This window comes from Oryctolagus cuniculus, chromosome 15 (assembly GCF_964237555.1).
Source record: "Oryctolagus cuniculus chromosome 15, mOryCun1.1, whole genome shotgun sequence".
Taxonomy (NCBI): Eukaryota; Metazoa; Chordata; class Mammalia; order Lagomorpha; family Leporidae; genus Oryctolagus; species Oryctolagus cuniculus.
In genome coordinates this window covers 26,544,449-26,572,240 of record NC_091446.1, presented here as the reverse complement: position 1 = coordinate 26,572,240, position 27,792 = coordinate 26,544,449, and the positions used below count along the sequence as shown (strand labels likewise).

At 58.7% G+C, this 27,792-nt stretch overlaps 4 protein-coding genes across 7 annotated transcripts in view; 1 reads left to right on the top strand and 3 right to left on the bottom strand.

Moving 5' to 3' along the window:
- PDCD11 (programmed cell death 11) overlaps window positions 1–1,976 on the top strand; it is a 55,706-nt gene extending 53,730 nt beyond the window's left edge. The window contains exons 35-36 of the mRNA XM_002718594.5: window positions 524–689; window positions 1,636–1,976. Of these exons, the coding sequence (XP_002718640.1) occupies window positions 524–689; window positions 1,636–1,807 (338 nt within the window). The 3' untranslated portion in view covers window positions 1,808–1,976. The remainder of the gene's footprint in view (window positions 1–523; window positions 690–1,635) is intronic.
- On the bottom strand, window positions 34–8,254 carry CALHM2 (calcium homeostasis modulator family member 2). Of its 3 annotated transcripts, none has more exons than XM_008270442.4 (3): window positions 7,948–8,254; window positions 5,517–6,205; window positions 34–3,851 (listed from the first exon to the last, which is right to left on the bottom strand). In XM_008270442.4, exons 2-3 carry the CDS (start codon window positions 6,069–6,071, stop codon window positions 3,435–3,437), a joined length of 972 nt encoding a protein of 323 aa, XP_008268664.1. In that variant the 5' UTR covers window positions 6,072–6,205; window positions 7,948–8,254; the 3' UTR covers window positions 34–3,434. The 3 variants fall into 3 exon arrangements, with proteins under 3 accessions (XP_008268664.1, XP_069913402.1, XP_069913401.1); XM_070057301.1 differs by having other exon boundaries at window positions 5,517–6,873; window positions 7,948–8,246; XM_070057300.1 differs by having other exon boundaries at window positions 5,517–6,278; window positions 7,948–8,246.
- A 2,044-nt stretch (window positions 8,255–10,298) lies between these two features.
- Window positions 10,299–12,966, bottom strand: CALHM1 (calcium homeostasis modulator 1). The gene is made up of 2 exons (XM_002718596.3): window positions 12,415–12,966; window positions 10,299–10,781 (listed from the first exon to the last, which is right to left on the bottom strand). The coding sequence occupies exons 1-2, from the start codon at window positions 12,964–12,966 to the stop codon at window positions 10,299–10,301; spliced, it is 1,035 nt and encodes a 344-aa protein (XP_002718642.1).
- Window positions 12,967–20,484: 7,518 nt separating this feature from the next.
- On the bottom strand, window positions 20,485–26,030 carry CALHM3 (calcium homeostasis modulator 3). 2 transcript variants are annotated; one of them, XM_051824144.2, is made up of 4 exons: window positions 25,766–26,030; window positions 25,042–25,301; window positions 23,614–23,869; window positions 20,485–21,865 (listed from the first exon to the last, which is right to left on the bottom strand). In XM_051824144.2, the coding sequence occupies exons 1-4, from the start codon at window positions 25,853–25,855 to the stop codon at window positions 21,386–21,388; spliced, it is 1,086 nt and encodes a 361-aa protein (XP_051680104.1). In that variant the 5' UTR covers window positions 25,856–26,030; the 3' UTR covers window positions 20,485–21,385. The 2 variants fall into 2 exon arrangements, with proteins under 2 accessions (XP_051680104.1, XP_017204019.2); XM_017348530.3 differs by lacking the exon at window positions 25,766–26,030 and having other exon boundaries at window positions 25,042–25,328.
- Window positions 26,031–27,792: the final 1,762 nt, after the last annotated feature.

The window sequence follows — 27,792 nt, the reverse complement described above, 5'->3', positions numbered from 1 at the left end:
CACTGGTCTTTTTTTGTTTTTATAAAGATAGCATTTGTTTTTAAAGATTTTATTTATTTGAGATGTAGCGTTACAGACAGCAAGAGGGAGAGACAGAAAGGTCTTCCGTCCGCTGGTTCATTCCCCAAATGGTCGCAATGGCCAGAGCTGGGCCAATCCAAAGCCAGGAGCCAGGAGCTTCTTCCACGTCTCCCATGCAGGTGCAGGGGCCCAAGGACCTGGGCCATCCTCTACTGCTTTCCCAGGCCATAGCAGAGAGCTGGATCAGAAGTGAAGCAGCCGGGACACAAAAATCAGCACCCATACGGGATGCCGGTGCTGCAGGCAAAGGATTAACCTACTGTGCCATAGCGCTGGCCCCTCCACTGGCCTTTTGGGGCTTTGTCCCTCTTGTCATAACCTCGGCCCAGGGCCCAAGAGCGGGGACTAAGTCTCACTCCTCCCCTGCAGTACCTCTTGCGTGGTTGGGGGTGGATCTGACTGCTCATGTTGCTCACGTCTTTGAGCTGTCCTCTCTCCACAGACATGGACGTGATTGTCAAGTTTGCCCAGCTGGAGTTCCAGCTGGGGGACGCAGAGCGTGCCAAAGCCATTTTCGAGAACACGCTGAGCACCTACCCGAAGCGCACAGACGTCTGGTCGGTCTACATCGACATGACCATCAAGCATGGCAGCCAGAAGGAAGTCCGGTGAGAGGGGCAGACCACGGCTGAATTCCGGGGGGCAGGTGGAGTGTTGGCCAAGCTCAAGTGTTTTAGCCCGCAGTTTGTTCCCAGTATCCTCAGCCCTCTTAACTCAATCTAGAGAAACAGCTCTCACCTAAGACCCCAGGTCCAGTGGCATTCACCTTTCCAGCTAATTTTTCTGCCACAGTGGGGAGCCTAGCCTGGGGGCTGGGAGACAAGGGTTTCCCTCGTAGAGAGCATCATGCCTGGCTCTCGCTGTAGAGAACCCACACAGCCATAGTCTCACTTTTGTTCTCCAGTAGCCCAAGGGCAGGAAGAGTTAGAGGTGGGTGACCTGAGGTTTGGAAAGAAGTAACTCACCCAAGCCCTCAGTGACTTTTTTAAAGACTTACTTATTTGAAAGGCAGAGCAGCAGACAGAGGGAGACAGGTAAGAGAAGAGAGAGGTCTTCCATCTGCTGGTTCACTCCCCAAATGCCCACAGCAGCTGGGGCTGGGCCAGGCTGAGGCCAGGAGCCCAGAACTCCGAGTCTCCCGCAGAGCCACTTGAGGCATCATCCGCTGCCTCCCGGGCACGTTAGCAGGGAGCCAGATCATAAACAGAGTAGCCAGGACTCAAATGCGCACTCCAGCCACAACTTAGCCTGCTGTGTCCCACTGCCCACCCTGCTTCAGTGAGTTTTAAGCTGAGCTTTTCTCACTGACCCGTCCCCCACTGACTGTCCCCATCCCGGTGGCCTGGGCCTGATTCAGTGTGTGACTTTAGGTAAAGTGAGGATGGTGGTCTCTTCCTGAGACATGTGGGAGTGCACGTTAGTAGTGAAACGCAGAAGTGGGAGAGCTGACTCACGGAGGGCCCCGGCTCCCGAGCTGGAGGGCAGGTGGGGGAGCCCGGCCAGGAGTCTCGGAGCGGGGCCCCGAGGCGCTCACTGCCCTGTTCCTCCCCACAGGGACATCTTCGAGCGTGTCATTCATCTGAGCCTGGCCCCCAAGAGAATGAAATTCTTCTTCAAGCGCTACCTGGACTACGAGAAGCAACACGGCACGGAGAAGGACGTGCAGGCAGTCAAGGCGAAGGCCCTGGAGTACGTGGAGGCCAGGAGCTCAGTGCTGGAGGACTAGCGGATCGCTCCGCACAGGCGGCCCCGGGCGGCCCCGGGCCGGGCCAGCCCACCGCAGGCACCAGGCCGGAGCAGAGCTCTGCCACCTAAAGACTCGTTCTAACCGCTGCTTTTTTTGCAGCACCCTGGGTGTCATCCTGTCAGGATAAAAAGGAATTTTAGATTTTTAATTCCTCTGTGCTTGTTTTCCCTTAAGTACCATAGTGTGTCGTCATTTTCCTTTTCTGAGGCTGCTCAGCTGTTGCAGGCAATGGGCGGTTGGGCTCCCAGGAAAGTTTCATGTCCCTTCTTCAGGAAGTTCCCTGGGGAGCACGAGAGGGGGTGGGGGCTGCCGTCCGTGGATCTTGCAGTCCAGATCCCACCTTGTCCCTGGCTCTCTGTCCAGCCGGAGAGGTGCGCAGGCCCAGAGAGCGGCCCTCCCCTCAGGCTCTAGAGTCCCGGGGTGTTCTTTCAGCCTCTGTTCTGCCCTCGAGGGTTTGGAGGCTGAGCTGGGACTGGAGGACAAAGGCCGAGCCTGGAAGGGAAACCAGGCAGCCCGGGCAGCTGAGGAAAGCCTCAGACGTCATCTTGGGCCGCCTGCTGGGTCTCATCCCAGGCCCACCCTGGCCGGATGACCTCACCTCTCCAAATCTGCTACATTCCAGAACTCTCGCAGGCTCACAGAGTGGCTAGTCGTTGAAACCAGTTCTTTTTTGGCAAAGTCCTGGCACGGCCGTACATGTCACGGGAGCTTCTCCAGGGAGAAGTGACGGAGTCAGCTACTGAGAGCAGGTTTTAGAGGCAAGGAGGGGGATGGGCTGGGGTGGGAGGGAGGCAGGGGCTGGCGGTTCTTAGACACTAGTGTTAGGGTAAAGGGCTACTTCAGTCCTGTTAAGTGCAGGACCTTCAGACTCAAAATTTCAAAAACTGAGTTTCCCTCTAAGAAAGGCCAGACTCCTTCTGTTCCCTAGATCGGATCAGACCTCTGAATCCAGCTGCTGAGAGACCATCAGCCCAGGGTCTTCCCGAGTGGACGCCTGTTGCTCTCTGCACTGCTGCCACCCCGTGGTCCATGGGAGTCCAGTGCACTTTGCTCCCACAGAGCACGGGATTTGGGGCTGACCACTGTGATGTGACCCCTTTAGTCACCTCTTGTAACTTTAGAGATACAAAGTTAGTCCTTTATAGCAAGAAAAGCTTTATCAAAAACTCAAAGATAAAAAACAAGACCAGAGGCACACACTGGAGGGCAGCTTCCCAGTGGTCCGTCAGTGAGCCCAGTGTCCCCATGAATTAGAAACTGCTTCTCAGCACGCTACAGGGTGCCGCCGGTGCATTCTGCTGTCACCTGGCTCTGTTGGCTGAGGCCTCCCGGCCTGCAGTTCTGCCAGTCTTATGCACCAGCTCTGGGAAAGTCTTGACCACAGCCATAGACCAGATGGGCTGGCAGCAACAGGAAAAAGGATTTCTGCAGGTCTCAGCTTTCCAGTCAGAGCTGACCCCATTGTCTGTGGGATCTCCGCACACCCCAGAGCACCTTGTGGCCCTTGTCCCCCGCCTGTTCTTCCTTCTGATGCCCATGTGAGCCAGCAGTGGGGTTCAGTTGAGACCAAGTAGAGCCATTTGCAAGGGGCGTGGGGAGCAGGCCCTCAGGAGACCAGCGGGGCCATCTCTATGTTGTCAGGGGCCGTGCCATTGCCCGCCAGGCCCTGGACCCACTTGTGCAGGCGGCTGTAGAGCGGGAGGCCCTGGTTCTCACGGTACAGGTAGACGCCGGTGATGGCATTCCACTGTGGCCTTGGCTGAGAGCTTTTTACCGGGAACTTTTCAATCAGCTCCTCGTCATCCTTGTTGAGCGCCACGAAACCAAAGAATTGGCGCACGTTGTTGGCGGCGAGCACCCGCGAGTGCACTTCGGCCGTGCGCCGGAAGAGCTGGTCCTCGTTGGAGCGGTACTGCGCCCAGTAGGCCTCCTGGCGGTAGCTGAGCGGGGAGCAGCAGTGCTTGAGGCACTTGACCAGGAACACCAGGATGGCCACCACGCCAATGAGCAGCCACCCGAAGAGCTGGCAGGGAATGGGCGGTGTTCAGGAGGGGCGCGGAGCTGCCTGCCCCCACCCCGACCCCAGAGACAGGGAGAGGACACAGGCCGCTTCTGGCTGGGCTTCCCCACTCGCCCCTTACTCACTCCCGCTGCAGTTTCTCTGCTCTCAGATTCTGCCACCACTTCCTTAACCTCAAAGGCAGCTCCTCTCCCGCCATCGTCTCCTCCCATCAAAACCCAGCCCAACTGCTGGGCTCAGCTGAGTTACCACCTAAAGGGAGCCGCCTAAGACCCTTTTGGGAACCATCCTGCCTTCCCCTGAACCCTCGTAGCCTGGTTCCTCACGTTAATGCTACTTGCCGTGGGTGAGATCACCCATGTGCTTGGATGTGAGCCTGTTGGAGGCAAGGCCAGTCAATGTCAACTCTTTCCCACTAGGTCCCTCTCTGGGCATTTGAGCAGCACCAGTTCTGTTCTCTGCTTATCTTCCCCACTGGTGCCGTCTGGAGCCCTGTTGCTCTGCCTGATTTTTTTTTTTAATTTAAGATTTATTTGATAGGCAGAGCAACAGAGAGGGGGAGAGACAGAGATCTTTCATCCACTGCTTCACTCCCCCAGTGGCCACAACAGCCAGGTCTGGGCTAGGCGGAAACCAGGAGCCAGGATCTTCATCCTGGTCTCCCATGTGAGTGGTAGGGGCCAAGTACTTGGGCCACCCTCTGCTGCCTGACCAGGTGATTTAGCAGGAATGCTGGACTGGAAGCAGAGCAGCCGGGACTTGCGGGATGCTGGTGCTGCAGGCAGTGGCTTAGCCTGCTGTGCCACGACGCTGGCCCTCGCTACATCTCTCATGTACTCATGAGAACAGAGCTTTCAGAAAGTCTTGCTCTCCCGTCTCCTGTGCTTCTCCCGAGTACACACTTCACACCATCTGCTTCTGCCCAGCCCTCTTACCTTCCCTCTCTCCCCAACAGCACAGCCTGCGCTCCTGAATTCAGCTAAACCCTCCCCACTAGGATCAGGACAGCAACTGCCCCCTGACTCCACACCCAGCTCCCACCCCAGGGCCTCCTGCTAGGCAGGCTCAGTGCTGGGTCTGGGCCAGGAAGGTGTACATCCTCCACGGTCAGCCCACGGCGCACAGCCGGTGCTTCTGCTGGCTCGCAGCAGTCCATGCTCAGCCTGGCTGGGCTAGGGCTTCTCTGTGGCTGGGATCAAGACTCACTCAGCTTGTGGAGCATCCCGGCACTGGGTACGCTTGGGACGCCCGCATCCCATATTGGAGGATCTGGCCCGAGTCCTGGCTCCTCCTACCAGTGGAGGCATCAGGTAAGGGCTCATGTACCTCAGTCCTTGCCAGCCACGTGGGAAACCCAAATTGAGTTCCTGGCTCCTGGCTCAGCCCTCACTGTTGTGGGCATTTGGGAAGTGAGCCCGTGAATGGAAAATCTCTTTCTGTGTCTCTGCCTTTCAAGTAAAATAAATAAAAATTCAAACACCCAAATCTCTTACTTGGGACTACAATTGTTCCTGGCGCTGCCAAGCGCTGACCCGAAGGTGAACCAGCCCTGTTCCCCATGCAGGTAACTAGTGCTTTCCAGGGAACCCCAGCCCCCGAGGGCCGGCTCTGGCTAAACACGGGCCACCCCGGGAAGGAAAGGAGTGTCCCCTCCACACAGCCTCTTACCTGGGACTCATACTTGAGCCTGCGGGTCACCTCCTCCCGAAAGCCCGACAGGTTGGCAGGGCCCTCTCCGCAAGGGAACCTGGCCAGGATTTCCGTGGCATGGGCTGGCGGGAAGCCCTCCTCCCCTGCTGTGAGCGAGGAGGGGTCCACGAACTCACTGCGGGCGCAGACATAGGCCTCGCCACGCAGCAAGGAGATGACAGACCAGGTGACGGGAGCCACAGCCGCGCGGCCCAGGATGGAGCTCAGGAGGAGGAAGTTGGGGGCAGCCGAGCAGTTCTTGGTCCGCCGGTACTGGCACTCGGCAACTAGGTTCCAGGTGTGGTTGTTGAGGATGACGCCGATGAGGAAGAGCGCCAGCGCGGGCACACCGATGGCCGTCAGCCCATACCGGTAGTTGCGGGTCGGTGAGCAGGGGCAGTGGAAGGCAACCACAGAGAACAGCTCCTGGCTGCCCACCGTGCCCAGGGCCACCAGCCCGTTGAAAATCATCACATCTTTGCTCTTGAAGAAGAGTGACAGGAAGCGGAAGTTCTCTGCGATCAGCGCAGCCATGGTGACGGGCGGGGAGCCAGGGCAGCAGGGGCAGCAGGAGGCGGAGGGTGCTTCCTGGTGGGGCTAGGCGAGGGCGCAGGCTGGTGCGCGTGGGTGTGCCATTTTACCCCCTGTAGTGGCTGGCCCGGCACCTCCTGTGGAACAGCAGGTGTCTGAGAAATGGTGGTCTCCGAAAGTGGGGTTTGAGGAAGACGCCCTGTGGCCAGGCTGGTGAGAAAGGCAGGTGCCAGGGGCCTGGGGAGTGACGGGAGCCACCGCTCCTGGGCTCCTGCACCTGTCAGGTGCCCCTTGTCGCCCTTTCCCAAATCCCTCCGTCACGCTATCCTCTCCCCACCGTGCACGGGAAAGGGCCAGCTACTGGCCAGGTCACAGGCCAGCGGCAGAACTGAGAGCCGAGCTCTGGTCTGTCTCAAACTATCGGGGTCCTCTGCCCCCTCCATGCTCTCTTCTGTCTCGGGGTAGAGGTTTGCAAAGGCCCCGTGGTGTCGAGGCTGCAGGATGCTCATGGGCCTTCCTCCGGATTCCAGAGAGCTGCTAATGTGCTGAGGGGTCCTGGAACTGTCCGTAGGGTGTGTCCTCAGGCCACAGGTCCCAGAGCTGCAGTGGGTGTCCTGGGGGTGCAGGGCCTCCAGGCAGTGGCCGACCCTCTGCAGCTCATGGGAGCCCTCTGCTCTGGAGACCTCAGGGTCTGGCCCGGGCCAGGCGGCTCTCTCAGCAGCCCTCATGGCTCGCTCTGGGCCTCCGGGCCCTGAGCTGTGAAAAAGCGTAGATGGTTCTGGTCCCTGCTCTCTTCCTAAGGATGCTGGAGGGAAGAGAAAAGGAGTACACGGTGCCTGTCCTGCAGGGCTGGGATGAGCTCGTGACCTCAAGTATCAGGAATGCAAGGCCTGGAGCCAGTAAAGGGACTTGCTCGAGGCCATCTGAATACAGAGAGGTGCTGGGCAGGACTTCTGACCACAGCCTAAGGGGATGGGTAAGGGGACCATGGGGAGCAGGAGCTAAGCGAGTCTCCATTCTCTCTGTCTCCTACGAACCTCGCCCTGTGTCCATCCACAGAGCCCTGGCGAGCCGCCTCTTCCTCAGCCAGCCCCTTCCCTACCCGGTAGGCTCTAGCAGCCCTGCAGCTCCGAGCCCAGCCGGGGCCTGGGATGAAGTCCAGGGCCCAGCGATCCCACCAGGCACCCACCAGCCCCTAGGAGCCTGCTGGGCCTGTGTGGGCAGCCTGCCCGCCAGCGGCTGTGGCCTCCGGCTCCAGCAAAGTTCAGCACCAACTCCCTTCCCAGGCTCCACCCACACAAGCCTGCGGGACAGGCCGGGGTGGGCCCCTTGTCTTCCTCATCTCCAGGATGAAAAACAAAAATCACTGGGCCAAAGGACAAGCGAAGGGCGGGGTGGGATGCATACACAGGTTGGGGGGACCTGCCTGACTTCCTTCCCCACCTCCTCTCCCAGCCCCTGCCCCCAGCCCCTGCCGACGCCACCACATGGGCCAGGCAGAGGCTGTGGGAGCCAAGAGGAGGAGAAATCATCCCCATCTCCGTCTTCCCCCAGCTCCCAGCCCGGGAGCCCCTCCCTGGGAAAGAGTGGGGGAAAAGCCCGCCTGTCTCCCTGTCTTGGCTCCTACCGCCCTGATTAGCTCCCTGTGGGGGCCCTACATGTCTGGACCAGGTGGGCAGGGGCACAGGACGAATCAGGCCACCTTCTAGGACCCCCAGAGGCCTTCCTCCCACCTCAGTCTCCACCAAAGCCTGGCTGCTGTGTTGGGAGGGCACCCCTGGCCCTGCCCTGTAGCAGGAGCCCCAGCCGGGGGATCCCCCCCATCCCTCGGCCAATCACTGGGACACCCGGCACACCCCGGGCAGGAGGCTTCCCTTACCTGAGGACCGGCTGCAGGGCCTCGTCGCACGGGCCCGGAGGACACGGGGACTCCAGGCGTGGCTTCTTGGACCTGCGGCCGCGGGCAGCTGCCCCCCACTTAAAGCGCTCTCCCGGCCCTGGCTGGTTTCGCTGCTTTGGCTTCCAGCAGAGCGGGAAGCTGGTGGCGTCTCAAACAAACCTCACTCACGAGCAGAAGAAAGGAAACAGATGGAGCGTGCGCGCCGGCAAGTGGAAAAAACAGCGTCCCGGGCCGGGCCGGCGAGGGCGGGCGGCGAGGGCGGTGCGCGCCCAGAGGAAGTCAGGCGCCTCCTGGCCACCCAGGCGCCCGCGCGCTGGCCCCAGCCCTGCCCCAGCCCTGCCCCAGCCCTGCCCCAGCCACTGCACGCCACACCAGCAGCACCAGTTTGGGGGACTCCTCAGGGGCCAGGCGGGGCCCCCCCGGGGGGATCTGTTCTGGGCCGGCCCCATTGCGGCGCCCCTCACACCCCTACCCCGCCCTGGCAGGGCCAGGGGCTTGATCTGCTCAGCACGAAGCCGACCCCTCGGCTGGATCCCCTCGGCTGCACCCCTGCTCTGCCCTGTCTCCTTCAGAGCTATGCTGCTGCAGCCGGACACCTGTCCCGACGCCGGCTTCGGCCCTTCTCTCCCGTGGCTGGGCTGCCTCCGGGGACTGCTCCAGATCTCCAGATGGCTGGAGCCTGGGGTCCCCTGAGGCCGGCGCCTGGAACTGACCGGTGACTGGGGAATTCGGGAAGGCGGGCTTCTGGTACTTCAGGAATGCTGGAGAGGGGAATCCCAGGGACAGGCTGGACGGCCTCCAGGGTGCACGGGGTGACCCCGACCCCTCTCAGCTCTGCAGTGGCTCCTGAGGGTGGGCCTGCTGAGCGGCCCCCTGCTGCACGCCCCCCCCCCCAGCTGGGCTTGTCCAGCACGGGGGTGAGGGCAACAGGACCAGTGTATATTTACTTGCTTGGTTGAGACCTTACAGGTGCCACACACAGCCCCAGATCCTTCCCCAAAAGTTACCTCCCGGGGCTGGCATGGCCTGCAGTGCCGGCATCCCATATGGACACTGGTTTGGTTCCCGGCTGCTCCACTTCCAACCCAGCTCCATGCTAATGTGCCTGGGAAAGCAGTAGAAGATGGCCCAAGTCCTTGGGTCCCTGCACCCACGTGGGAGACCTGGAAGAAGCTCCTGGCTCCTGGCTTCATCTGGGGACATTTCCCCCTCCCCTCAAATAAATAAATCTTTAAAAAACAATAAAAATTATCTCCCTATATGCTCACCACAATCCTGAAAAAACAGGTCTTTTAATATCCATTTCACAAACAGACACACTGAGGCACAGAGAAGTCGGCCACTTGCCGTAGGGCCTCAGCCCTGCTGATCTTGCCCTTTCCTCCACAGGGGGTGGGGGTTGCTGTGAAGGTGAGAGGGCCCTCTGCATCCCTGTGTCCTGCTCCTCCATGAAGACAATCCCCCACCCCAGCCCGGGCTCAGAAAGCAAAAAACCTATCAGCCACCTGCTGCGTGCGTGCCCTGTGCTCCTACACACAGCAAGCCCCTGAGCTAAGTGTCCTTATCCCCATCACACAGATGAGAACACGGAGGCCCAGAAAATGAAGCAGTCGGCCCAGGGACACGGTTTGCCAGCTCTCTGGGGTCTGGGCTGTTCTCTCTCTGGGCAGCTCCTCCCACCATCTCCACCCCAGGGCATAGCCTCCTCCAACAACGGAGTTTGGTCAGTTTCTGTCTCTGGCTTCCCAAGCCCCAGAGATGTCCGACTTCCCCCGAGACACGGATGTGAGATGGGTATCAGGGTGGGCTCCAGGGACCCCCTCCATGGAAGGCCTTTCTGCTCAGTGCTAAATAAATACACAGTCCACCTTGACAGTGGTCCCATGGCCCCCGTGGTATCCATACCCCCCCAGGCACTCCCCTAGTTCTGGCCTCCTGGCTGTTATGTCCACTGGGCCCACTCAGCCTCCCTCGGGGGCTCCAGTCAAAATCAGGAGAGGGTCAGGTGCCCTCCCACTGCCTGAGCCCTGAGCAAACATCCCAGACAAGAAGGGGCAAAGCTGGCAGCTCTAGAGTGGCCTGGGGGAGCTGGGTGGGTGGGGGTCCTCCTTCCCCGTGCCCCCAGGGCAGTTCTGAGGCTTCTGATACTGCTCCGGGCCCCCCTGCCCCAGGGCCACAGGCCGTGTCACGGCTGGAAGCATGCGGTCCTCTGCTGGCTCCCAGCTTCCTCCTCCGATGGGTGGGCGGGTGCCTGGACACACGGGTCTGCTGTGGGGCTGACGGCCCAGCACAGCGGCTGGTGCGGGGTCTATGGGGCTGTGGGCCACGGCTCACACTTTGCTAAAGTAGGTGGCCACCTCCCTTCGTGGGGGCCGGGGCCCGCCGCCAGCCCAGCCGTTGCCCACCAGGGGCTCCTCGTGGCCCAGACGCAGGGGAGGTTTGCATTTGTGCCAGCTGGCGAGCAGCCTGTTCATGGTGCCCTGGTCGGTGATGCCCCGCAGCTTCTCCCTCTCCTCCTCAGGGCCGTCGGGGGGCGTGGGGGCCGCCGAGGTGCTGGGGGCTGTGGCCAGCACCCCGTGCGTGTGGCCCAGCTCCAGGTCATGGTTCATGGCCTCGAAGAACTGCTGGATGCAGACCTTGGCGAAGGCCTTGGCGTGCTCCGTGCACGTCTCATCGAAGAGCTTGCGCTCGATGTCGATGTAGTGGGACCAGTACTTGCTCTTGAGGAAGGCGGCCTGGGTGAAGCAGGGCCGCACAGAGCGCACCAGGAACGCCAGCAGCGTGGTCAGCAGCACGAAGGACCAGCCCAGGGCCTGCGGGGACAGGGAGCCACAGTGGGTGCCCACCTCCTGCCTCCAGCCCTGGCCAGACCCCCAGAGCAGCCTCTATGCTAGGGCCTTTAGAGTGGAGAGCGTGGACTGGACAGGTGAGTTCACCTGTAGACCTCCATTTCCCCATCTGTAAAATGGGCATAGGCATATACCCACTTCATGGGAATGCGGACATGAGTGATACATCAGCCATGGCTGACCACTCAGGGCATAAGGAGTTAACTGGGCAGACCCTGGAGTGAGGCTGCTTGGGTTTGGACCCAGTTCTCACAGCTTACTCAGGAGCAAAGCACCTGACTTCTCTGTGCCTCAGTTTCAGCACAGGGCTGCGGATAACCCGTCTCAAGCAGGCGTTGTGAGAACTGAGATGATACACTTTGCACAGTGCCTGGCTTATATTGCTCAGGAACTGTTAGCCATGCTCACTCCACCAGGAAGCCCTCACTGACTGTGCCTCTTCCTCCAGGAAGCCTTCCTTGCCTGCTGTAGACACAGTGACCCTTCTCCTCTGAGCTCTGGTATTGCCTGCCTGTCATTTACAGATGCCAAATGAGCACCTCCTCCAGGCGGGCTCTCTGCCTGGCCTATGAGGGCCGGAGACGACTCGGATGAGTGGCCCACATCTGTGCTGAAGATCCTAGCTCTGTTGTCAATGAGTGTCCATGGGGCCCCGGGGCAGGCTGGTCCCTGTCTTCCTGTGTTTTAGGCCCTGGCCACACAGAACAGAGTCTGGGCAGCTCAGGAGGAGGGACACACACACGCTAATGCCCAGTGTGGGGCAGGTGAGTCTGAGCAGACATGTAGTGGGGGGCTGCTGAGTGCGTGGTCATTTGGGGGCCACCCCCAGGCTGCTTAACGAGCAAACGTGGGCTGGGGGTTGGGGGGAGACTGGATCCTCTGAAGTTTCAAGTGGAGCTGGAAATGTGATTTTTACGTGAGACGCTCTGCTGTGTAGAACGATACTGATGGATTCTAAAGCTAAATTTAGGGTTCAGTCTCTGGCACGAAAGCAAAGCCTGTCTCTGGGCCAGGCAGCTTGTGACCTCTGCAGACCCCTTCAGCTTATGACATGGTGGTCTCAGGGTCCGGCAAGGCCTGGGTGACCCAGAAGAGAGAGGGCTCGGGTTTGGGAGGGAAGCAGAGTTTGTGTTGGACACTCAGGGTGTGAGTCTCGGGGGGCAGCTGGGTGGCGACAGAGGCTTTGCAGGAGAGAGGTCCTGGCCCAGGAGGGGCCTTCAAGTTGCATGGAGCCGTGCTGGTCCCTCAGCTCCCACTCCCCAACCACGGACATGCCAGCTGGGGCCATTTGCCAGGGAAATGTAGCCAAATGGCCCAGTCACTCACTGGCCTCCCCACGGCTGGGCCTAGAAGAGGAAACGGATGCGAATGCTCCCAGCCCCCAAGCTCAAGCTCAGCGTGGAGGAGGTGGGGTCAGCCCCAGGGACCCCAGGACAGCAGGCAGGGAAGCACAGCACCTGCTCCAGGGGGGCACCTTTTAGCACTCCCCTCCCTGGGACGCCATTGGACAGGAAGCCCTGTTTCCGAGAGGTGGGGGGGCACAGGTCCACCCAATCCCCTCCCCCAGGAGCCCTGGCCTGTGAGGGCACCGGCTCACCTGGGAGATGCAGCGCAGGTAGCGCACGGCCACCTCGCGGGCCAGCAGCCAGTCGCCGTCGTAGATCTCAGGGCAGGGCACCCGGGCCAGCAGGCGGGCAAGCTCGGGGCCGGGCAGGCCGGGCGCCAGGCTGCCATTGCCCAGCACGGTCACGGGCACGGCCGTGCAGAAGGCGCAGAGAAAGCACTTGCCATCCAGCAGTGTGACGGCCACCCAGACGACGGGCGCAATGAGCGCGCGCTGAGCCATGGAGCAGAACATGTAGCGCAGCACGGCGGGGTCCTTGGCCCGGCGGCCCGGCGGCCGCTTCCACTCCTCGGCCAGCATGGACACGTTGTTGTTCATGACCAGGCCGAGCAGGAAGAGCACGAGCGGGGGTGCCAGCAGGATGCCCGCGCTGTAGGCCGCGTTGTAGCCGGGCAGGCAGGGGCAGTTGAAGTCGAAGGCCGAGTACATCTGGGCGCTGGCCAGGGCCATGATGCCGCAGACGCCGTTCATGAAGGACTCCTGGTTGGACTGCAGGAACTGGAAGATCATCCGGAACTTGTCCATCGTGGCCCACGCAGGGCCCCGAGGCTGCTGCCCACCTCACCGCTGCCCCTGGAACCGCCTCCGCTGCCCGCCCGGCCCATGGAGAGCCCACCTCGCGACTCGGGCCCTCCAGGCTGGAACTGGCAGAGCTCAGAGCAGTGGCTGAGGTCACTGTCGCTTCGAGGAAACTTTGAGGCAGGTGCTGGCTGATCCTGTGGGTGCGGCCAGGCGCCTGCCCCGCCCCCCTCTCCCCTCCTTTGTAAGCTTCTCTGTATCCCGACACCTCTGGCCACAAGGGCCACTCCTGATGGGGACCAGCTCTGGGTGGGTGCAGGATGGGTCCAGGGAGGAGAGGACAGCCTTGGATCCAGGCTGGGAAGAAACTGCAGAATGCAGGCCCTGGGGCTCCTCGGAGGCGTGTCTCCCTCCTTCTGCCGGGCCTACCAGGCCTTTCCTTCCTGCTCTGTTGGGCCCCGGGTGTCCTCCATCAGCTCAGAAACGGGGGTGGGGGGCGGTGATGCAATGATGGCTATGGTGGCGGTGGCTGCAGCGGGGTGCCACTGCTGGTGACGTGGTAGCAGTGGGAGACTGTGTTCGTGTGGGCGTGGCATGGAGTCAACTTGGAGTGGGAGTGGGAGCACTCGGATTTCACAGCTGCCGGGCAGGTGCCTTTGTGCCCAGCCTGCCTGGGTCTGCGGGTGTGTCTGTGTGTGGTGGGCTGCCGATGGCAAACCCCACCTCCTCCCTCTGCTCTCCCAGATCAAAAAATAAAGGGGTGGGGTTTTCCATTTGCACTGTGTCTGTGGGAACCAGGCCAGCCCCCCTTACCCCTGCCCATGCATATATCAAAGGGGAGGAGTTTCCAGGGCTCCCTTTGATACCCAGCTCCCCTGGAGGGGCAGGTCAGCTCTAGCTCCGACCAGATGGCTCCTGTCTGCAGCCAGGGGGTGGGGCTGCAGCTGAGGTAGAGCCCAGGTGGGGGTCTCCAGGGACGGGGGAATTTGTGTCCCCCTGACGTGCCTGGGTGTGAGCTTGCTGTGATGACGAGGGCCCATGTGCGTGTCGTGCAACCGCAGCCAGGTCTCCGTGTGTCTGAGCTTGATGGTCCCCGCAGGGCCCGGGGCTGCCCCGCGTGGCACACTGGGACGGGCACCTTACACAGAGCGCCTGACAGCTCTGACAGAGGGGAGGGGAGGGGAGGGGAGGGGAGCTCATACGGTGTGATGGGATGGGTACCTCTGTCCCCATTTTATGAAACTGGGGACTGAGGCTTGAAGAGGTTATCAGCTGAAGGTGGAGGAGTGGCCTCTGAGCCCAGGGTGCTGCTGTGGCTGAATCAGCTTCTCCGATCTCTTAGGCAGTGTGTCATGAATAGGAGACAGCTGGGGAGCAGCCTCATAGGAGGTGGGGCCTTGGGGCAGTCCCCAGGGGGACACACAGGGCTGCAGCAGGATGAAGGATCTGTGTGTGTCCACTGAAGTGCCCACATGTCTGGCTAACAAAGGCCTGGCACACAGCCTGGAGGCAGGGATGGCCTGGGGTGACTCAGGACATGGAAGGGTGGTCGCAGGGCCCCAGGCACATGGCTGCCTGGTCACAGCTACTGTGCTCTTGCAGTGGCGCCCACGCTGGCTGCAGGTGCCTGCTCTGACCACACACGTGAGCTCTGCTTACCTGTAGCAGCTCTGCAGGACACTTGACGCAACACAATTTGACTGGCTTCTAAATCCATCATGCTAGAGGCCAGGAATTTTGGTTGCAGTGCTCACTGAAGTCAAGGGCAGGTGACGTCAGTGAGCATCATTTGAACTGTTATGGTGAAAAGCTCAGCGCGGTGCCAGGCACAGAGCGCGCTCTCGCCACGTCGCCGTAGCATTGCCGTAGTGAGAAGCATCATTTGTGCACCTGAGCTTTAGCAGCGCATTTTGAAAATCTGTGTTCATTTTTTCATGGCTGTTGTAACAAATGACCACAAACTTCGTTGCCCAAAGCAACGTGGTCAGAAATCTCAATCTAGGGGCTGTGTTCCTTCTGGAAGCTCTGGGGGAGCGTCTGATCCTGCCTCCCCTAGGATCCTGAGACTGCCCACACCCCCGGGGCTCTGATCTCCAGTGGCTCCCACCTCTATGTCCACGCCCTGGCTCCCCGGACTCCAGTGTCCTGCCTCTGCCTTGCAGGGAGATGTGGGGGCCCACCCCGACAATTCACAGCAGTCTCCCCGTCTCAGAATCCCTGCCTTCGTCACGTCTGCAGAGCCCCTTCTGTGGCTGTGGAAGGTGGCATAGCCACAAGTCCTGGGGGCTGGGGTGAGCCCGGGGAGCCCGCTATTCTGTCTACACAGGAGGGGTCTTTGCAGGTACATTCAGCAGCACTTGGTGTCTTCTCCACCTCCCCCGGTACCTGCTAGATCCCAAGAAGGTCGTCATAACTGGTCAAACCGGAGCAAACTCACAGTCAGCCACTACTGTGCAATGGGCACAGCCCCCCGCCTCCTGGCCTCAGGGTGTGGTCCTGGGACCCATCTCATCCGCAGGGGTCACATAAAAACAAACTTCAACTCTGACTTCCCCTCCAGCTCGCAGGAGTTAGGGGTGTTATGAAAAGCAGCATGCAAAGGGGGCCGGCCCCAGGACAGCAGCACTGTGCCCTTAGGGAAACGCTCAATTTGCATAGGAGAGGGCTAACCAGCAGCTGCTGGAGACCCAGGGAACAAGGCACGGGTGGAGGCCAGAGCCTAGAGTGAGATAAGGCATCAAGGCAACCCAAGTGGGCCATGCTGTGTTAGCAGACATGCGAGGCCTTTCCCTAAGAAAGATGTAGTGTGCCTGGGTCTGTTTTCTGTTGCTAAGAACACAACACCACAAGGAGTATAAGTCATCAAGAAAATAGGTTGGTGTGTGTGGGGAGCAACATGGACTAGACTGTTACTGGAATCTTAAGACTTATTCTATGCATCTGCTCTCCCACAATATGGCGCTGAGAAGGGAGAAACAGCTTCTACACAGCTGCCTCCAGTTCAACCAATAAACTGTAGGACCTGCTCCTGATTGGATGAGAGCAGCGTACTCGGCGTGTGGGTAGCCGAGTTGGGATTGGTGGAAGAGGACTATAAAGGAGGAGAGAGACAACATGCACCAGGAACATCTATCTGAAGGAACACCTGTGCAGCCCCCAAGAGAGCCGGCCGGCAGTGTGCCACTCCCCCGCGGAAGTGGGGAATGTGGCTAGGGGGAACCGCCCTTCCACGGAGGTGGAAGGGATGGTAGCCAACCCGGGAAGAACCAGCAGCAAACCCAGGAAGGGCCGAGCAGACAGAAGAACAGCTCAGGGTCCTGTGTCGTTCCTCCACGAAGACAGGGAGCGACAGGTGTGGGCTCATGGTTCTGGGCCAGGGTCAAGGGCCACCATCTGGTGACCGCCTTCCTGCTGGCGGTCCTGATGCCTCACAGGACACCACTGGGCTCTGGAGACAGGGAACATGTGAGAGGCCAAGCCAATCTGGCTTTTATAGCAGACTTACTGTCAAGATAATCCAGTCACGGGGCTGGCGCTGTGGCGTGGTGGGTAAAGCCACCACCTGCAATGCCGGCATCCCATATGGGTGCCAGTTCGAGTCCCGGCTGCTCCACTTCCAATCCAGCTCTCTGCTATGGCCTGGGAAAGCAGTGGAAGATGGCCCAAGTCTTTGAACCCCTGCACCTGTTACCGGTGAATGGCAGGGTTCTTGTCTTCACGCAAGAAAGAATTCAGGCGTGAGACAGAAAGTAGTGGAAAGTAAAATAGCAAGGTTTATTAGGGAAGGGATGTCTGTAGGGACGGATGGGCACCTCTCCAGACAGGACCTGAGAGAGAGTGCCCAGTTGCTCGGACTGGGGGAAGAGCGAGGTTGCGTGGTTGAGTGGAATATACCTGGCCAGGCCGGGCGGGCGGCTCGGCATGGAGGCAGAGGACTGAGCACGCAGCCAAGCTGAGGCCAGGGTTTTCAAGGGGATGGGTCTTGCTTCCCCACTTTTGCTCCTCTTGGAACAAAGGATCTTCTGGACGCAAATAGAAAAACTCCTATCTGAGCCCCCCCCCCCCAACAAGTCATCAGAGAAGGGGGAGCCTGACTGGCGTCGTGGTGCCATAGAGGAGCCTTAGAGGAAGGATGGTTATCTATCGAGTAGAAGGGGCTGGGCGTGTCTGAAGTGCAGATACTGGGCTGCACCCGGAAGACCATCAGGCAGAAGGGGCAGGGCAGGATGCAAACACTGGGCCCCTGAAACGCTATCGGGATGACTCTGAGATGCATATGCTGGACCCAAATGTCTCCTTAGGCCTTTGTCACACACACATAAGCTCATATCTGACTTCCTACCTAACACACCCACGTGGGAGACCTGGAAGAAGTTCCTGGATCCTGGCTTCAGCTCTGGCTGTTGCGGCCATCTGGGGAGTGAACGTGGATGGAAGACCTCTCTCTCTCTCTCTCTCTCTCTCTCTCTCTCTGCCTCTCCTCTGTGTAACTCTTTCAAATATATATATATATATATATTTTTTTTTAAAGGTAACCCATTCACCAGTTAATTAGTTGCATGATTGGATTGAGCAATCTGTGAAAGCATGAAAGCCCGTGCTTGGGAGGGGACAGCCACCTTCAAACCACAGCTTCCTGCCGCGCTCTCCTGCACCAGCTGAGCCGTATTTGGGACAGTATTTTGTGACAAAACCACAGTGCTCGCCAAATAGTGCACATCTCTTCCAATTCCCTAGCTTCTGTTCCAGGGATGTTGGGGCCAAGGGACTAAACTCTGGCACAGAACTTGAACCCCACCCCTGGTCATCATCCCTGCTCTCTCTCCTCCCTGTGAGGCTGACCCTGGAAGCCAGATGTCACCCAGGCCTCTGCACCCCACCCTTCCTCTTCTGCACTTCCTATCTTTCTTTCTCTTTCTCTTTAAAGATTTATTTGAAAGGCAGGGTGGGGGCTGGTGCTGTGGCATAGTAGGCTAAGCCTCTGGGTGTCGGCATCCCATATGGGCACTAGTTCGAGTCCTGGCTGTTCTTCTTCCAGTCCAGCTCTCTGCTCATGGCCTAGGAAATCAGTAGAAGGTGGCCCAAGTGCTTGGGCCCCTGCACCCACGTGGGAGACCCTGAGGAAGCTCCTGGCTCCTGGCTTCAGATCAGCCCAGCTCTGGCCATTGTGGCCATAAGGGGAGTGAACCAACGGATGGAAGACCTTTCTCTCTGTCTCTCTGTCTCTGTCTCTCTGTCTCTGTCTCTCTCTTTGTAACTCTACTTCTCAAATAAGTAAATAAAATCTTAAAAAAAAATGAAAAGGCAGAGTGACAGAGAGAAAGAGAGAGATAGTGAGTTCTTCCATCTGCAGGTTTATTCCCCAGAAGGCCGTAGTGGCTGGGATTGGTCCGAGCTGAAGCCAGGAGCCAGGAGCTCCAAGCCCTGGCTTCTCCTCCCCATCTGACTACAGGATGAAGCCAAGGTCCTGAGCTAACCCCCAAGGCTCCTGCCATCTCCCCCTCCTCATGCAGACCTGGCAGAGATGGGGCTGCAGCCATAGCCCTCGCTAGCAGCATCTGTCTCACCCTGTGTCTCCCAGAAGCAGCTCCAGCCACAGGATGGGATTGGGGGGCTATACCCTGGAACTGGCTGAGGCCCCCAAGAGGGCTGCTCTACTGGGAGGGGAGGGTGTTTAGCAGCTAGGTGGGGACGTCCTACCTGTGTCCCTTACTCCCAGGTGGGGCTGCACCTGCTGCTCCAGGCCTGTCACCCTTGCAGGGATCGGGTCAGATGGTGGTGTGGATGGGCAAGGAGGCTTTGTGGGTTCAAAGCCACATCATCTGGGGCCTGAGGCTGGTGGGGGCTACACGAAGGCTGTTCCGAGCAGAGGACCCAGGCAGGGCTCAGAGCCCTGCGTGGTGGGGCCCTCAGTCCTCCGGCCAGTCTTCAGCTCCTGCCAGCCTGCTCAGTGCACCCTCCCTTGGGCTGGATGTTCCGGGTCATCACCCCATCTCCCCTTCCAGACTGGAAGCTCCACAATACAGGGGTAGGTCTGGCTTGCTCTGGGCGCTCAAGGCATTCGGTTAAGTTCCTGTGTAGTGAGAAAACAAAGCACACTGTGCCCCTTGCTCAAGTCTGTGCCTTTGTTCTTGCTACTTCCTCCCCTTAGGTGCTCTGCACCCACCCCTCATTTCTCTTTCTGCTTGTTGAAACCTTCCCCATCCTTCAAGATCCATTCAGCTAGCGCCTCCACCATGAAGCCTTCCCTGGTCTCCCAGCTTGGGGACTTATTCTCCCTGCTAAATCCCCCTGGCATAGAACTACACACAGATTACAATGATTTCTGTTCCCTTCTCTGTCCTAATGGACAGTCCTCTGGGAGGACACGGGCAGGTCATCTGCGGATCATCCCTGTTCCCTGACTCAGAGCTTTCTAGACAGCGGCTGCTCTAGAAGTGCTCACTGCGAGGAGGCAGGGGGTGGCTTTTCACTGGTGCAGATTCTGCTTCCTTTGAGCCCAGCAGGGTCCCTGAGCCTCCAGTCCACAGGCCGGGTGCTGGCTCTCCCTTCTCCCTCTCCACCCAATCACTGCTAAGGATTTGCCTAAATGGTGCCCTAGCCTGGCACCATTTTAGACATTTGCATCGCCTGACCACATCCAGCCTGTAGGCCCCAGGTGGGCCGCAGGAACTTTCTGGTCTCACAAGGTCCCTTGGCAAGAGCCCAGGAGAGCAGAGATGGCCTGATAGAGGGGGCTGGGCTCTAAGGGGACACCCAGGGGTCCCTGCACTGCCCCAGGGCCCTGAGGAAGTAGAAAAGCCAGGGGTGAACTCAGGGCTGCCTGTATGTGGGCACCATCTATGCTGGGAGGTGGGGGGAGATATGCCAGATGTGGATGACGAATGAGTCATCGGGGAAGGCAGATACTAAATCTTCCCCAAACTCTTGCTGCTGTGGCAGCCAGAGGCAGAGTGGCCGATCTAATACTGGTGCTTCACAGAGTTTTGTTCCGCATCCGTACCTGGTCCTGGAGAAAGGCTCACCAGGGTCTGCTGAGGGCAGCCGGCACACACCCCTGGGAATGCCTTAGGGGCTGCATGGGACTCAGGGGTCAGGCTGTGGGTGGCGGGGATGGGGTAAACAGGGAAGGAAGAGAGGCAGCCCCTGCCGGTGGGAGAGCAGACAGCTGGGCTGAGAAAGGAGGCTGGACCGGGCTAGAACCAGAACTGGTGGGCTTGGGGACGGTGCAGCAGGGGGGGGTCAGCACCCTTGACCTTCAAACACGGAAAAATCCCCTCCACAGCAAACTGCAAGACTATTTGCCTGCTGTGGCCATCAGGAGGCACCAACTAAGTGTTTTCTTTTTTTTTTTTTTAACTTTTATTTAATGAATATAAATTTCCAAAGTACGACTTATGGATTACAATGGCTTCCCCCCCATACCGTCCCTCCCACCCACAACCCTCCCCTTTCCCACTCCCTCTCCCCTTCCATTCATATCAAGATTCATTTTCGATGATCTTAATATACAGAAGATCAGCTTAGTATACATTAAGTAAGGATTTCAACAGTTTGCTCCCACACAGAAACATAAAGTGAAAAATAATAGATGATTTTTTTTAAATGATGATGAAATCAGATCAGACCTATTGTCATGTTTAATCCCAGTGAGAGTCAAGTTGGGAATTGATAATTTCTTTCTTTTTTTTTTTTTTTTTACAGACGATCAGTTTGGTATACATTAAGTAAAGATTTCAACAGTTTGTACCCCCATAGAAACACAAAGCGAAATATACTGTTTGAGTACTCGTCATAGCATTAAGCCTCAATGTACAGCACATTAAGGACAGAGATCCTACATGAGGAGTAAGTGCACCGTGACTCCTGTTACCAACTAAGTGTTTTCAAGAGGAACTGGTAAGTTTGCTAGAATTTTCCAGGAGGACCCTAGACACCCAACGAAAGCATTGAAAACACACACACAGGCAGAATCAGCCAGAAGGCAGGCCTCCTGGGACCCAATTCCAGCTCTTACAGGGGTGACCTTGGGCAACTGAACCTTCATGTGCTTTAGTTTTCTCACCTGCAAAATGGGGCTAATAACCACAACGCCTTCATTAGGTTACCATGAGGACCGAGTTTAATGTACCTGGAGAAGTTAGAACAATGGGTGGCACATTAAGCCCCATACAAGCCTCCCCGGTTGTCATATTATCACTTAGCATTGACCGTGGCAGGTCTATTTAGATTTTTGCTGCTCAGAGTTTGGTCCCTTGACCTGAATTATCCATCTCACCTGGTTTCACAAGCACCCCAGGTGCAGCGTGCCCCGTAGTAGAGTCTGCAAAGGGCAGAGACTGGGCGGTTTGCGGACCGCCCTGACCCTTGTCCGCGTAGGGGTTTCCCGCGGGAACGCGGCGGGCTGTTGGGGCCTGGAGGCAGCCTACACATCGCTGTGCTGGGAGGGCCTGGTGCTGGCGGCCAGCGCTGGGGCGCGGTGGCTGACGCCGGCCCCCCACAGTCCCGGGGGCGCCGCGAGGTCAAGCGGCGGCTTGCGGGAGTACCAGGAGCTCAGGAGGCGGTCCACCTGCTCCCTGCTGCAGACGGCGCGCAGGTGGGCTTTCCCGCTGCCGCCGTCCAGAGCCTCTGGGGGCTCCGGGCTGCCGGCCGCGGCGGCTGGGGCTCGGCGCAGCCCGCGCGCCCGCAGCTCGCTCTGCATACTGTCGAAGAAATGCAGCACGCAGCGGTGCGCGAAGTCCCGCGCGTGCTCGCAGCACGTCTCGTCGAAGAGTTTCTGCTCTAGGTCCACGTAGTTGCTCCAGTATCGGCGCTGCAGGAAGAGCGTCTGGTCGAAGCAGGGTCTCAGGCAGCGGATCAGGACGGCCGCGATGATGAGCAGCAGGGTGAGACTCCAGCCGATGGCCTGCAGCGAGGGGAGGCCGCCGTCCAAGAGCCGGGCGGGGCTCGGGGGCAACTCCAGCACCCCTCGCGCCCCTAATCCCTCCCATCCTTCCTCACGTCTCTCCACTTCCCATTCCCACCCTCCCAGTGCATTCTCACATGCTTGCCTCTGCTCTGTCCGCCCACCCTCTCCCAGGACTGTCTACTCATCGTTTTCCCACGCAGCCATCCTCCCAACTCTCCTTCTTGTCAACCATGCATCCCCTTAGCACCCGTGCGCCTCCCATCCTGCCTTCTGTTTATCCAGCATCCGTTCATCTTGCCACCTACCCATCTGTCTCCTCTCTAGGCATGCATCCCTGTTCTTTTGGTTGGGAGGCAGCAGACTAGGAATAGGAGAGGGGAGCGCTGACCCAGGCCAAGAATGAGGACTAATTGGAAGCCGTTCTCTAAGGCCAGAGCCCACTCCTGGCCCACTCTTCTCCCTCCCCCTCCCCTTCCCGTTCCCTCCCCTCCCCTCCCCTCCCCATCCCTTCCCTATCCCTTCTCCTCGCTTCCCCCTCCCCTTCATCTCTCCCTCCCCTCCACCTCCCCCACCCCCTTCCCCTCTGCCTTCCCATCTCTCTACCCCTCGCTCCAGGCTCTTCAAGGGACAGATGTGGAGCCGCAGAGACCCAAGTCCCCCTCCGGTATGGATGTGAGTTCCACCCTTGACAAAGCTCTCACTTTCCTCCCCAGGGTGCTCCCATCCAAACGTGTAAGGCACTTATACCCCAGGGGCAGAAAGCCAAACACTTTGAGAAGCTCTTTGTGACTGACAACTTACAGCTGAGGCAGGTGCAAGCCCTGGTCTGCCTGCAGATCCTGTGCTCTTTCCACTGAACTAGTGAGAGCCCAGAGGTTGACACCTGGAGGGACCATCAGGGAGGAGACCAAGTGCCCTTGATTTCCCCATCCAGGGGAAACTGAGGCCCCGGGGCAGTGCCACAGTCAGCTCACAATCGTAACCAGAATCAAGTGTGCCCTGACCTTGGCCCCTCCCTTTGCCATGAGTCTGACTCCCCAAAGGGTAGGGGTTGTGGTTGTGTCTTTCTGCTCAGTAACCCTAGTGAGCCTCGCTGTACTTCTTGGTGACAAAGCCCAGCACTGGAGTCTGGGCTGGGGCTGGCTCTGGGGTTTATCTGCAGGGTAATGGAGCTGGCACCTTGTGGGGAGTCAGGCATCTGGGCACGACCTGCATTATAGGGAGGTGGCTCAGAGGAGCAATGATGGGTGTGTTCAGATCCCTGCCCTGCCTCTTATAAGCCATGACCTTGGCCTTGTAAACTAAACTCTCAGAGCTTCAGTTTCCTTGGCTGAAAAATGGGATGAATGCGTCTGTTTCACGGGGGTGTTCTCAGAATTCAGTGAAGTCGTGCATACAAAACGCTTAACGCAATGCCTGACACATAAATGCTCTATAAACAGTCATGAGTGTTTCTGATGGCTGGGAAGGATACGTGTGTATGGGCTGGGGGCCAGAGCAGGACGCTATCCCCAGTGCTCTCCTGCCCTTCAGCCTCTGGGGGGTGGGCGTCTGGTCTCTGTCCTACAGAGAGTGGAGTCCAGGTCCTCTCTGTCCTGCACAGGGCCTGTGCTCCTACCCCTCTCCCCCATGAACCTCCTGCTGTTTGGTGTGTCTGCACAGAGAAATCGTTCGTCACAGTGCTCCCCAGCTGGGGAAGGGTCTTGGTGCGGTGTGAGGGCTGGGGGAGGGAACACCCCACTTACCTGTGACAGGCACCGCAGGTAGCGAGCCACCGCCTTTCGAGCAGGGCTGTCCCTGACCAGTTCGTCCTCCTTGCAGGGCACCTTGGCCAGGAAGAGCTGCACCTGGCTGGGGGTCATGTTGGTGAAGTCCAGAAACTTGTCGGGGTCCACAGAAGTGCTGAAGGCGCACACGAAGCACTTGCCGTCCAGGAGGGCCAGCAGGATCCAGACCAGGGGGGCAGCGAGTGCCCTCTGCAGCACCGAGGAGCACATGTACCTGCGAGGAGAGGAGAGAGAGGTTCCCAAGGGCTGGAATTCAGCCCCGGCAGGAACGATGAGGGAGCTGCAAGGATGGACTTCCCAGGAGGGCTGGCAAGTCTTGGGCGGGGCTTCCTCAATGAGTGACTGCAGCTCCCAGCCCAGGCAGGGCCAGGGTGGCCAGGCCCCTGCGGCTCCCAGGACTGGGGCCCCCGCGGAGTCAGGATTCCTGGTGCTGGGGGCCTGCAGCGGACCGGCGGTGTGTCCTGCATTGGCCAACAGTCCTGTCAGGCCGAGGACCTGAGGGTCTCAAGCCCTGGCGTGGCTCTGCCTGAGAGCTCCGCAGGATTCCCTGCAAGTCCAGGAGAGTTGACCGGAACCGACCTTCACCCCAGGAGGGCCAGGCCCGGCAGCCAGACACCCCGCGTCCAGGCCTTCGGTGGGCTGATTCTCAGGGCTGTTCTCGGCACTCTCAGTGGGGGTCCCAGAAGGATCAAGCCTGGTGGCATGCCCCTGATCAGAGCCTGCTTTTGGGGGGAGCCTAAACTCAGCTCCGGGCAGCAACTCAACCACTGTCTCTGCTGCCCATGTGCAGGGAGCCCATCCTCCCCCTCACTGGCCTTGGGTGCCTTTCCTGACCAACTGTGTGCCTCCAGGGATTTGGATGGGGCATAGGTCACAGGGCAGGAGTCCAGTGGAGCTGCACCCATGGTGAGCCCTGAGACCGCGAGGCTGAGGTTGTGTGTGCATGGGAGGCAGCCACATGCCCAGCCCCGTGGTGAATTGTAAGTGGGTAATGGTGGCTCCCGCATTTTCTGCAGAGGACAGCGTGGCTAGAAGGTGGAACTGGGGACCCACAGCTGCATTAGTCAGGTTCACCAACACCTTCAGCAGACCGTGCCACTCACTACACGTGTAGAAGCACCACGCATGCTGTGGACAGCCCTTCATGCATGCGGCAAGTCCTGACCCAGGGCCAGAGGCATGGACGTGGCCTGAGCAATTCCTGGGAATCCTGCGTCTCTCCGTGCTCACAGCACTGGGCGTGGGAAGATGGCAAGTGACAGGAACAGAAATACCTGGTCTGGATCGGACACAGGCAAATGGGCCTCGCAGCTGATGACGGCCAATGGGGGTAGGAGGGGGAGCAATACCCAGGGCTCGCTGGGTGGCGTGGGGGCCACACCGCACCTGATGATGCCTGGGTCCTTCCTGCGGTGCCCTGCGGGCCGGAGCCACTCCTCCACCATCACCACGGACTGCCGGTTGGCCAGGAGGCCGCAGAGGAAGAGGGCGAGGGGGGGCGTGAGCAGCAGGCCCAGGCCGTAGAGGGTGTTGTAGCGCGCCAGGCAGGGGCAGTTGAAATCGAAAGAGGAGTACAGCTTGACCGTGACCGCGGCTAGCAGCAGGCAGATGCCGTTCATCACCGACTCGGAGCTGGACTGTAAGTGCTGGAAGAGCATGCGGAACTTATCCATGGCTCAGCTGGGTGGGCGTCGGCGGGGCAGTGAGGCTGGGGCCTCCTTCCTGGCAGGGACAGCCCACGCTGGGGACAAGCCTGGGGTCTGCAGGAGGCGCTCTCCTCTTTCCCAGACCTCCCAAGCCCGCCAAGCAGCTCCTGGGATCTCGCCAAGGGTTTAAGACAGAGGCAGGCTGTCTCCAAAGAAGGCGTCCTTGCTCAGCCAGGTCCTGGGTGCTACTCCCCTGCTCTCACTGTCTCGTGACCTGCCAACCCAAAGCACCTCTATGCAAATGAGCCCCGCCCCGTCACTCCACCCCTGCCCTCTTTTCAGGCCTTGGATACTCAGGCCAGACAGTTGGTGGGACTTCCCGCAGGGACAGGCAAATTCTGGGTGTGAGGAGGCCTGGGTATTGATGGAGGCAGGTGGTTGTCTGGTCTTGGTCAGAAACACACCTGACTCAGCTCAGTCCTGGGCAAGTCAGGCTGGGAGGAGCCAGGAGGTGCACCTGTTCCTGCTGCAGGCTTCCTGGGATAAGAGAGCATTGAGAAGAGTCTGAAACTACGTCCTGGAGTTTGCCATGTAAGGGACGGGGGGAGGCGAGGGCTGTCCAAGCAGAGGGTCCTGCCTCAGCAAAGGCCGTGGGTGTCGGGGAGCCTGCAATCCTCCAGTTCCAGATGTGCCCAGCACCTCTCCAGATGTGCCCAAAGCACAGCAGCTTCTCCTTCCTTCTCAGATGTGACCAGGGGCTCCTGGTCTCCTTGCCTTGGCCTTCAAGGCCGTCCTAACTGTGCCAGTGCCTTCTCACCGACAGGCCTTTGCTGCTACCCTCCCCCCCCCCACTCTACTCTCCCAAAGGCTGTTCCAATGCCACCCTCGTGCCAAGACACCCTGGCGACCTGTGCTCTGTGGAGCCTCCACCGCCCACCCCGCCCTTGGGAAGGCAGCCCAGGTGTGGCCTTGCCTCTCCCAATCACGAGCTTCCTGGCAAGAACCGCCACCTTTGTGTTTCCTGTAGCATCCGGCCAGGTGCTGCGGCGGGAGGGAACAGCCGACCACAGGACGCTGATGCCCGGGCCCCTCTCATTCGTGACCAGCTTTGTCTCCTCCCGGCCTGTGCATGATGCTGTCTGTTATGTGGAAGCATTTGAGTGAGTACAGGGCCTGCCTTCAATTTCTGTCCCTCCCCCTCCCCCTCCCCCTCCCCCTCCCCTCCCTCCTTTTGTCTGCCTCTCTCTCTCATTCTTTCCTCTCTCATTCTACCATCCTCTGCATCTCTCAGTGTCCCTCTGTGTGTGTTTCCGAGCCTTTGTGTGTCCCTCCCCCATCTCCTCACCTGCTGCCCAGTCCCCAGCACCCAGTCTCTGGATCGAGCACCCAGCTCTGACTACTGTAGATATTTGAGGAGTGAACCAGCACATAGAAGATCTCTGACTGTCCGACTCTCTCTGTTCCCTGCTTTTCAATCAATTAAAAATGGCAAAAGAACAGGAGGAGAAAGGCCCATCTTACTTGTGAGGAAAGATACTAAATTGCACATCTGCTGCCTTAAACCAGGCTTGCTCAGCACCCCCACCTCATCCAGGTGTCTACAGCTGTGCTCCACAGGGGCTTTTATTTCTGGGGAAATTTTCAAAATTCACATTTTATTTTTGGTGATGACTTGAAGCTTTTATGCACTAACTTGCGTTTGGAAGATCTTTGACTAAGTCTCTGGTTTCTTGTTTTGTTTGTTTGTTTCTTTGTTTTTTGTCCCCTGTAGTGGGGATCTTGCTGACTTATTCCTAGGGGTCTTCCAGCTTTCCCATTCCTTTTAAGCAGTGTGGATGTGACTGGTGCAACAATGCTTTACCGTTTCCTAGTTCCTGTAAGCTAGAGGGTGCTGAGGATGTGATGCCCCCTACTGGAGGAACTTGTCATGTCTGCCCTGAGTGGGTGGGGTGTGTGAGCACGCGCATGCCTGAGTACTTCAAAAAGCTTGTGGGAAAATGGAATTCAAAGAAAAGTTTGTTTTGGTGCAAAACATTTTTGAAATCCATGCTTAGCTTTTTCATAATATGCATTTCCAAGACTTTTTTGATGATGCCTTATAAGCATGTATTGCAAATTTGTTTGCACAAAAATAAACTTTAGTAAAAATTATTTATGTGGAAGACACACACACACACACACACACACACACACGGTGGGGTGGGGAGAGGGAGAGAGAGGGGACCAGACTAAAGCCAGGAGCCCAGAATTCGATCCACGTCTGTACACGGATGGCAGGGACCCAGCCACTTGAGCCGTCACCTGGTGCCTCTCAGGTACACATCACCAGGAAGCTGGAACGCGGAGCAGAGCTGGAACCTGAACTCAGGCTCTGTGATATGGCATTCAGGCATCCTAAATGGTTTTTCAACTGTTACATCAAATACCAGCTTCTAAACTTAGCTTTTAATTCAGTGTTTTTACAAACTTTATTTTTTTAATATTTGTATAT

Excerpts from the sequence above, each read along its gene's own strand:
- CALHM2 (XM_008270442.4), bottom strand. The coding sequence starts at position 6,071 with ATGGCTGCGCTGATCGCAGAGAACTTCCGCTTCCTGTCACTCTTCTTC. Across the intron at positions 3,852-5,516 it reads GGCTCAAGTATGAGTCCCAG|CTCTTCGGGTGGCTGCTCAT; the intron begins GTAAGAGGCTGT and ends ATTCCCTGCCAG.
- CALHM3 (XM_051824144.2), bottom strand. The coding sequence starts at position 25,855 with ATGCTCTCTTATCCCAGGAAGCCTGCAGCAGGAACAGGTGCACCTCCT. Across the intron at positions 25,302-25,765 it reads CCAGGACTGAGCTGAGTCAG|CACTTACAGTCCAGCTCCGA; the intron begins GTGTGTTTCTGA and ends ATGCTCTTCCAG. Across the intron at positions 23,870-25,041 it reads AAGGACCCAGGCATCATCAG|GTACATGTGCTCCTCGGTGC; the intron begins GTGCGGTGTGGC and ends CTCTCCTCGCAG.
- CALHM1 (XM_002718596.3), bottom strand. The coding sequence starts at position 12,966 with ATGGACAAGTTCCGGATGATCTTCCAGTTCCTGCAGTCCAACCAGGAG. Across the intron at positions 10,782-12,414 it reads ACCTGCGCTGCATCTCCCAG|GCCCTGGGCTGGTCCTTCGT; the intron begins GTGAGCCGGTGC and ends CTGTCCCCGCAG.